Source organism: Mytilus trossulus, chromosome 14, assembly GCF_036588685.1.
Source record: "Mytilus trossulus isolate FHL-02 chromosome 14, PNRI_Mtr1.1.1.hap1, whole genome shotgun sequence".
Classification (NCBI taxonomy): domain Eukaryota; kingdom Metazoa; phylum Mollusca; class Bivalvia; order Mytilida; family Mytilidae; genus Mytilus; species Mytilus trossulus.
The window spans coordinates 46894531-46905281 of NC_086386.1; the positions used below are offsets into that span (position 1 = coordinate 46894531).

The 10751-nt window shown below is 34.6% G+C and overlaps 1 protein-coding gene across 1 annotated transcript; it reads left to right on the forward strand.

Annotated features, from left to right (window-relative positions):
• Nucleotides 1–51: 51 nt before the first annotated feature.
• On the forward strand, nt 52–6412 carry LOC134695945 (eukaryotic translation initiation factor 3 subunit F-like). Its single transcript, XM_063557440.1, has 8 exons — nt 52–247; nt 1573–1643; nt 2064–2143; nt 2350–2487; nt 3107–3198; nt 3927–4063; nt 5544–5657; nt 6236–6412. The coding sequence occupies exons 1-8, from the start codon at nt 139–141 to the stop codon at nt 6311–6313; spliced, it is 819 nt and encodes a 272-aa protein (XP_063413510.1). The 5' UTR covers nt 52–138; the 3' UTR covers nt 6314–6412.
• Nucleotides 6413–10751: the final 4339 nt, after the last annotated feature.

Genomic DNA, 10751 nt, shown 5'->3' on the forward strand with positions numbered 1-10751 from the left:
GCCAGATCAGTTCAGATTACTTATTTAGAAATTATATTCTCAATTTTTTAAGTTTGTTTTGAATTAAAATGTGAACAAATACACAAAAAAATGAAATTTATCAAATGATTGATTACATTAGCATTCTCTTCTTCAAACATGGCAGCCAGCCTCGTGTGCCGGGTTCACCCGGTTGTTTTATTTAGTATAATCGATTCATACGAAAGGCGAAACGAGGACGCAAAAAGAGTAATTGGAACATTATTGGGTACTTGTTTGCTGAATTAAAATGTCACTATTTACAATTTTCATGAATAAGAAAGGCTTATAAACTTCATTGTTTACACATTTTTGCTGTCATTTTGTACGTTATAAAGCATATGCCAGGCTCTGTATGCGTGCCAACTTTTCTAAACAACGATAGTTTGATGTTTAATATGATAACATTTATTAAATCACCCGTTTAAAGAAAATTGTAGCCTGAACTTGGGTTATATTGATAATGTTGTCAAACATATACTCTTTATTCCAGTGGAAATAATATTCATATCAAATCATAGAAATTATGTTCTGGCAGATACAACCGAAGCTTGAGATTTTGGAAAGCCTTGCACTTTAAATATTAAAATTCAACTGTCTCGAGTTGAGAAATATCGTAATACACTTGTTGCAGTTGTGGAATCTATATACTTCTGACACCACGTTTTTTTTTATTGTTTAAAAGAATGTATACAATTTATTGTCATGGACCAATATTACCATTACATCATTTGGCAAGAAATTTTCTGTTTTTAGTCATGAAGATATATGTACCCCAATTATGACCCTCCCTTATTGATGGGGCCTAAAATTTTATTAATGTTTATCTGTCTGTCTGGAAAGTGGTTTCAGTTCTCTAACGTTGGTTTGTCTCAACCAAACGTTTTAAATCTTAAACATTATCTTACCACCATAAAAGTTTGGTGTCGTCAATATCCTCTTAGAGGGTTGCTGCTGAATTTTTAGTTTCCATTTTCTTACTGAAGTTTTCCTCTACTAAATTTCAAAACTTAAACAATGATTATTACCACAAAATACAGATCAAGTTTGAATTTTGGTAGCGTTTCTTATCATTCTAGAGGGGGAGGACAGGGGGTACCTTCTCCTTTCTCCCACCCCTCTTCTCCTTTCTCCTACCCCTCTTCTTATTTTTTTTTTTTTAATTTACTGGAAAAAAGAGATATTTTATTTTTTCATATTTTATCTTTTTCTCCTTTCTCTCAGCCTTCCTCTCCTTTCTCCCACCCCCTTTCTCCTACCCCCTTTCTCCCTGTCTCCTTTACCCCTGTCCTCCCTCTCATTCTAAAGTAATGAACCTTTTAAATTTCAGTTTGCCATGACCGAATGTTGTGAAACTTATACACAATACTTATAACCACACAATTCAGATAAAGACTTAAGTACAAATTTGGGAAGTGTCACTTCTACTGTTCTTCAGTTAGGTTCCTTCATAATTTTATATGATATACAAGCAGGAGCTTCATGTGTGTCCCATGGAAACAGTCCCAATTCATTTTAGAATAAGATTAACATTTTTATTCTCATCTGTTTCAGGAATATATGACAAAGGATCATTAGAAGTAACAAACTGTTTTGCAGTTCCACATAATGAATCTGAGGATGAGGTAAGTTGGTAAAATAATTTACATTTACAGTGGTGAAATGGTTCCAACAGTTTAGGAATTAAGTGCCAAAAACAAACATTTTTGTAGTTTCAAGACATTACAGTCATATCAGGCTGCGCTCAGCACAGCATTTTATTGCATTACATAAAGGTTGGCTTTAAAGTTCAGTTCAGTCATTAAATTAAAATTTAATTATTTAGATTTAACAGTTCAAAACCAAGAAAATGTTTCATTAATACATGGTTAACAGTAAAAAAATTAAAACAGAACAGAACAGAAATACAGAAATATAAGAGATGTTCGTGTTTAAGTTCAATTGCATAAGATTAGTTATATGTTATTTTTCCCGAAGGTTTGCCCTTTCGCAATACCATTTGATAAATAACTAACAAAATTAAGGTTTCTATTGTCTTGTTGTAGGTTGCAGCTGATCTTGAATATGCTAGAAATATGTATGAACTTCACAGAAAAGTCAACGCTTCAGAAGTCATAGTTGGATGGTAAGTTAAGTTATGCATGTATATTTATTGTTTTTGTTTATAAATGGCGGGGATATTAGAACATTTGTATTTCTGAATTATTTAGAGCAAATATATAGGTATCCTGAAATATTTATTGTCTGTTTCTTTTATTTAATTCTAATGATATCAAATACTAGAATGAAATTAATTTAGTTCATATTTAAGATGAAATAAATATTTTTTAGGTATTCTACAGGGAATGAAGTATCTGAACACTCTGTACTTATCCATGAATATTATACAAGAGAATCTAAAAATCCAGTGCATTTAACTGTTGATACCAGTCTAAAAAGTTCCAAAATGGATATCAAAGCTTATGTAAGGTAGGTAACAGTCCTTTAGTAGTATACTTATTGTCTTGTGTTGTAATGGGAGACATTTTCTTCTGAGAGCATTTAAAGTTGATACAACCAGTTAAGGTGTATTTAAGTGTGTTACATACATGTATACAAAATAAAGAGATATGATATATTAGGGTGTAATTGACAATGAGTCTCATTATTAGGCTAAAATAAGAAAGTATCAAAATTTCTCTTTTACCAGCCTGTCCAAAAAAAGAAATTACTTTTTAAGAGTTTTTATCTTAATTCATTAATTAAAATTTGGATGATTTTGAAATGCCAACTCTAGAGATTCACAAGTTTAGTGCAAATATATTTAATGTATAAATAAACTCATCATAGAAACGCAAAATTTCAAACTGATCTCAAAAGACCAAAATGCATTAATCCTTACAGCCATGAATACATGAGTATGATTATCATACTCAGTGTCAAAAATCAACCAATCAAAAAACTGGACTTGATTCTTATTAGTTTCATTTATTCCGAATCAGACATTTGCTTTGCAAATCATATGGCTAATTATGGTTCAGATAGTAAGGGATGTCTAATTTCACTTGTTTTATTTTTAAATATTGTACTGTTGATCATTTATTATTAGTTCAACAATTGGAGTTCCAGGAAAGACCATGGGAACTATGTTTACACCAGTTCAAGTGGAAATGATAGCTTATGAACCAGAAAGAGTTGGTGGTAAGTTAGGACAAAATAAATATGGTCTGTACTCTTTACAAAATTAGGTAAAATTGAGAATGGAAATGGGAATGTATCAACAGACAACAGCAGAAGGTCACTAATAGGTCATCAATGCAATGAGAAACTCCTGCACCTGGAAGGCGTCCTTCAGCTGGCCATATTTAAATCTTGAAGCTTTATCCTTTGCTTTCATTGAAGTCAACACATTCAATTAATTGCTATATTTCTCTTTGTCAAATGTAAGCAGGATATGGATCTGACTTGCGCTATTTCTATAAATTCTAAATTTTTACACAGGCATTTCTCAGTTTAACTATTCTACTGCTCTTGACTACAAACTATTTATGAACTAAGACTTGTCTTTTAAAAAGGGAGATAATTTACAACTTATTCTAGATTAACATTGATACCTTTCATATATTTAACCTTATACAACAACTTAACTTAAACTTAAAGAGGTTGCTGATTTTGGTACCTAAACTAACAAGTTATGTATGATGGAGCAAGTTTCAAGAAAAACTATTGGAGGATTAACCACCCTATATTTGTTTTCTGTCTGGAACAGGGTTGGAAGTAAATACAATTTGTTACATAGGGAGGGGGGGGGATTGCTGGGTTTTAAAAAAGTGTTGCCCACCTTGCAACCTGCTACTTTACCATGAGAAAGCCTCAAGCATATTCTTACAAGTCTAATGTCTTAGTAAATGATAATTTGTATTTTACAGTTGACCTTATACAAAAGGGAAAACATAATCCTAAGAGAACTGTTCAGATGGTATCTGACCTGACACAAGTATCCAGAGCTTGTAGTTCATTAAAAGATAAATTAGCTGTAACACAGGAATATATAGAGGATATTTTAGTAAGTATACATATAAGTTATGGGGTTTCTGGAAAGATAGATTTGCTGCAATGTAAAAATATTTTGACAGTGTTGTAATGAATTGATGGTTCATATATATATTGATTATAATGCAGGAATATCTAGATGATGTAAAAGGGGAGGAGGTTCAAGGAATAAATTTAGTGTGGGATATTTATAAAAGGATGCCAGATTTTTAAAGAGCTGTGGTGTTGATCTAATTTTATGAAAGTTGTGAATTTGACTAATAATAACTGAGATTTTACAGAGACGGTAACATTCCTTAATTTTAAATTAAGATTTTGAAATATTCAGTCTAGGCTATTCTAAAATTGAATTGGGGTAGTCTGGGGGACTTTTCCCCATGTCCCCACACAGCTTAAATGAATTATTGAATGAAAAGATGTTTCAAAGCCCACTACCTCTATAAAAATGTTAACGTAAAGTGCCTTCCACTCCTCTCCCGGTAAATAAATAAATTTTTGAATGTCTCTATAGTTATAACTTTTAATATGCTCTTAAGTTACTAACTCGTGCACACAAAAGTGTGAGAAAGCAAATAATTTGTCAATCAGGCTGTAATTGTTAGTTGTCAGGCCACTAGCAGTAGGCTCTTTAAATTACTATGTGTCACTCAAGTTAAGAAATATGATAATCTTCTAAAGACAAGCCATCCATTACATATAAAGGGTTATTTTCCCAGGTGTAAAATCTCGGGATTTTAATTGAATAAGGCCCTAGGTATACCTAATATTTTAGCGGTTATTAATTCGAAAAATTTCATCAATACCTTTGCATGTACACTTTTTCATTGGGAGAATTTATTTTGACAACTTTGTTTTACCTGCTAAAAGGCAAAAAAAAAATATATGTCTGTTTCCTGCTGCCAAGGCAAATAAATCGGAGTCGGTAGGTCAGGATTTTTTTTTTGATTTTTTTTTATTTCTCCACTCCCTGTCAGATTTGCAGTCATTAATTGTCATGTTTGGTTGGGGTCCTGTACCCCAAAATGATTTAATTCCTTTAAAGAAGCTTTAATTGAATAATCCTCCCAGTGCCGACATTTTTTAAACCTTAATTGTAGCACATTTTGATTGTTTTGGCATAGTAAGATACGGATCTGGATCGGACCGGAAACAATTTTTTCAAGATTTGAATAAAAAGATCTAGGGTCGGGAGGTTTGAGTCAGGGACGGGAAACAGGAAACAGACACATATTTTTTTTGGCCAAATATACATCCCACTTAAATAACCAGCTGTATGGTAATTTGTGCACTTTTCCGTTTGCAGTACATTTAACATTCATTAGACATTCAGCATCTGTATGGATCCAGAGAAAAGTGAAAACAATTATGTTCGAAGCAAGACGGTATATTCTGATATATATGCTTTACACCAAATAATTTGATGATTGTTTTGACCAACTTAAATGAACTTCTTTATTAGTAGTATCTGACTAGAAAATACTTTTTGATTCTAGGCTAACAAGATTCCTGCAGACAGTAATGTAGGAAGATTTCTAATGGATCTAATGGATAGTGTACCACAGATAGACAAAGATGAATTTGATACAATGTTAAATGCTAGCATGAAGGTAAATACAAATTTGGTAGCCAAACATGCTGCTTGTTAGGATTTTCAAAAATGCAACAGACAGTGTCTAAATATGATATAGAAATAGAAATATTTGGAATACATAACTGGAAAGGGGGATAATTCTACCAGTATGATTAGATTGAAAAAAAGTTTTTTTTTGGAAGACTAAGAATGTTTCTTAAATTATCATAATAATGGGTGGAACTAATCTATGGAATATATAACGGATTGGTAGAATTAACATGAATTCAAACTGACATTGCTAAGAGTGTATTTGAGTTATACTTAATTAGGGTAGACAGTTTGTTCTGGCTTTTTTAGCTCACCGTTCCAAATAAATAGCAACCACCCAACAGATTAAAAAAGAGGGGCCTTCTGATCCCCATTCAATTCTGGAACAACTCTAATATTATTTCAGAATCAGTACTTTATTATTTGTTTGTTCAGGGTTTTTTTTGGGTGGCAATTTGTCTCTAATTATAGACTAGAATAGAAATGACAATTTGAAATTTAAAATATCGTTTAATATTTTGACTAAATTTCTGTGACATTAATAATTTGCCTTTGATTTTGTAGGATTTATTGATGGTAGTTTATCTAGCTAACCTGACCAAGGCACAATTAGCACTGAACGAGAAACTGCACAAACTGTAGACTTAAAAAACACTCTTGTGAATAGGCTGGCTGGCTATTTATTGTGACATTATGGAATACAAACCATTAGTCTCTACTATAATAAATTATAAAGCTGTCTGTTTTGTTATATACTTGTAAACAAGATACTGGGATTGGTAAAGAAGACAAATTACTGTGGATATATTTATTTTCTTGGGTACCAATTTTCGTTGATTACGGAAAACTAACATGTTCATGGATATTTAATTTCGTAGTTTTGCCGAATCTACATACAAGCCTTTAGAAAATTTGGTATACTTGGAACATTTTATTTGTTGGTTTACCTGTTTCCACAAAATCCATGAAAGATGGTATCCAGCAAATAATAATGAATCCACAGTACTGGATTGGTAAAAAAGACATATAATATGAATACACCTTATCGCTAATCCCGGCTGACCCGGCAGCTTGAACTTTTGACCCATACAACAATCACTTTTCCATTGTGGCGTCAGATATTTTGTTTTAAAAATGACGTCAAATTTTTTTGGGAACCTGTGTGATATCTAGTAATGGCGGAAAAATAACAATAAGGTGTATTAAAATGGTTTCAATCAGCGTAACTTTTACAACATTGTGGTCCTAAATTTTTAGAAAATAATCATGGTACTCAGACTCTACTGGATTTGGTGTTCAGCTTTATATTGAGTGCAATTTTATAAACACCCTGAAATACTTATTGATACTTTGTTACCCTAGTCTATCTTTAAGAATCAGTACACATCACTTAGTTCAGACAAGCTGGTCAATCGATATAGCCACATAACAGAAACTAACAACTAACTCTGTATTAAAAACCATCTAAAGATAGCAGGAACCACTAGAAAAGTTTCTTCCCAAGTTTTCATACTTTAATTGTTTGCTTGATCTAAAATCATGGCGTTAATAACTGATTCATACAAGGCATTGAAATGAAAAAAATTGTATGCCGCAATGCAGATGAAGCAATTAAAATCTTAACAGAAAACACTAATTACTGGCAACTTTTTGCTTATGGTATCAGATACTGACAAAACCCATAAAGTAACATTGACCTATTAACTATGAATATGAGGTCAAGGTCATATGAAGCCTGGTAGTTTGACATGTATACCTCCCAATTATTTCATAAACCAAATATAATTATAACTATTGGTAGTATTTGAGATATGGAATGGATGGCTGATCCATGAAATAGGTTCAAATCAGGAAAACCCTGTCCTACAAACAAGTAGACCTTACAAGAAACCCAAATGTACCAAATATATTTATCCCATTACTCATAAAAGGAAAATTCTCATGACAAGAAAAGTAGAATTATTTTTAAACCCCTTGCTGAATCATGAAATTGAACATAAGACCTAGAGATTTTATCTAAAAAAGGTATCTGCAAAGAAGGTATGAAGCATTTAGTTCTAACTACTGAAATATGAAGCTTAATACAAAAGGCAGACGACCCCAGATTGTAATTCTTATGTTGAAATTGTTTTGGTGTTGTTGCCCTTGTTCAGATTAAATGTGTTATACAGTGGGTGACATTAGAACACTGCTCTTTTATCCTAATAAGGATTTTTTTATTTTCATTGATGGGATAGCAGGCCTACTTGTCAATGGATTCTTTATTGTCTATGAGACCTTTGATAGAAAACTTTTATTATACTTGTCTTGACTTCTTAATAAGAGAATGATCTATAGTACCTGTCAGAAAGTTAGTATTCACCATCCAGCCACTTCCTCATTGCAGCTGGTTTGAAATTGTACAAGGAAAACTTTTTCTTGCTTTCTATGAATAGGGAAGATAATATATTTGGTTTTGCAGGTTCATTATCTTGAGTTTTGAAGGGTAAGCTATCTAACATCTGCTGAGGAGCTTCTTTCAGTATGCCAATAGTTTGAAACTTTACAACACTTATTGCACAAAGAAATATTTGTCAAATTCTATTGCATTGAAAGGGAATGATCAATTATGCTTCAGTTTAATGTGACCTCAATCAATTGATTGTCGTAACTATGGTCCAGAACCATTATTCATCTTTTTATTAATGTTTTGACTTATCATATATTTTTTGGACTGCCTTGGTTGTCTTGTGCTTGGCTTGTGTACAAGAGTTAAGTGGTTTGATCCCCAGCTGTGTTAAATCAAAGACTTTAAAATTTGTATTGCTTCTTCTCTGCTTAGCTTGGAAGCAAAAAGGAGTAAGAGACTGGTTGGAGGCTGAATTAGAATAATGCAGCTGGTAGGGTGACATGTGTCTCTACATTCTGGTACCTTGTAGACTCGAGCAAAGACTGGTTGGAGGCTGAATTAGAATAATGCAGCTGGTAGGATGACATGTGTTTCTACATTCTGGTACCTTGTAGACTCGAGCAAAGACTGGTTGGAGTCTGAATTAGAATAATGCAGCTGGTAGGATGACATGTGTCTCTACATTCTGGTACCTTGTAGACTCGAGCAAAGACTGGTTGGAGTCTGAATTAGAATAATGCAGCTGGTAGGATGACATGTGTCTCTACATTCTGGTACCTTGTAGACTCGAGCAAAGACTGGTTGGAGGCTGAATTAGAATAATGCAGCTGGTAGGGTGACATGTGTCTCTACATTCTGGTACCTTGTAGACTAGAGCAAAGACTGGTTGGAGTCTGAATTAGAATAATGCAGCTGGTAGGGTGACATGTGTCTCTACATTCTGGTACCTTGTAGACTTGAGCAAAGACTGGTTGGAGTCTGAATTAGAATAATGCAGCTGGTAGGGTGACATGTGTCTCTACATTCTCGTACCTTGTAGACTCGAGCAAAGACTGGTTGGAGGCTGAATTAGAATAATGCAGCTGGTAGGATGACATGTGTCTCTACATTCTGGTACCTTGTAGACTTGAGCAAAGACTGGTTGGAGTCTGAATTAGAATAATGCAGCTGGTAGGATGACATGTGTCTCTACATTCTGGTACCTTGTAGACTCGAGCAAAGACTGGTTGGAGGCTGAATTAGAATAATGCAGCTGGTAGGATGACATGTGTCTCTACATTCTGGTACCTTGTAGACTTGAGCAAAGACTGGTTGGAGTCTGAATTAGAATAATGCAGCTGGTAGGATGACATGTGTCTCTACATTCTGGTACCTTGTAGACTCGAGCAAAGACTGGTTGGAGGCTGAATTAGAATAATGCAGCTGGTAGGATGACATGTGTCTCTACATTCTGGTACCTTGTAGACTTGAGCAAAGACTGGTTGGAGGCTGAATTAGAATAATGCAGCTGGTAGGATGACATGTGTCTCTACATTCTGGTACCTTGTAGACTTGAGCAAAGACTGGTTGGAGGCTGAATTAGAATAATGCAGCTGGTAGGATGACATGTGTCTCTACATTCTGGTACCTTGTAGACTTGAGCAAAGACTGGTTGGAGTCTGAATTAGAATAATGCAGCTGGTAGGGTGACATGTGTCTCTACATTCTGGTACCTTGTAGACTTGAGCAAAGACTGGTTGGAGTCTGAATTAGAATAATGCAGCTGGTAGGATGACATGTGTCTCTACATTCTGGTACCTTGTAGACTCGAGCAAAGACTGGTTGGAGGCTGAATTAGAATAATGCAGCTGGTAGGATGACATGTGTCTCTACATTCTGGTACCTTGTAGACTAGAGCAAAGACTGGTTGGAGTCTGAATTAGAATAATGCAGCTGGTAGGATGACATGTGTCTCTACATTCTGGTACCTTGTAGACTCGAGCAAAGACTGGTTGGAGGCTGAATTAGAATAATGCAGCTGGTAGGGTGACATGTGTCTCTACATTCTGGTACCTTGTAGACTTGAGCAAAGACTGGTTGGAGTCTGAATTAGAATAATGCAGCTGGTAGGATGACATGTGTCTCTACATTCTGGTACCTTGTAGACTCGAGCAAAGACTGGTTGGAGGCTGAATTAGAATAATGCAGCTGGTAGGGTGACATGTGTCTCTACATTCTGGTACCTTGTAGACTTGAGCAAAGACTGGTTGGAGTCTGAATTAGAATAATGCAGCTGGTAGGATGACATGTGTCTCTACATTCTGGTACCTTGTAGACTCGAGCAAAGACTGGTTGGAGGCTGAATTAGAATAATGCAGCTGGTAGGATGACATGTGTCTCTACATTCTGGTACCTTGTAGACTTGAGCAAAGACTGGTTGGAGGCTGAATTAGAATAATGCAGCTGGTAGGGTGACATGTGTCTCTACATTCTGGTACCTTGTAGACTTGAGCAAAGACTGGTTGGAGGCTGAATTAGAATAATGCAGCTGGTAGGGTGACATGTGTCTCTACATTCTTGTACCTTGTAGACTAGAGCAAAGACTGGTTGGAGGCTGAATTAGAATAATGCAGCTGGTAGGGTGACATGTGTCTCTACATTCTTGTACCTTGTAGACTCATTAAAAATCCTGCTCAGTGTGTCGGTTTAATA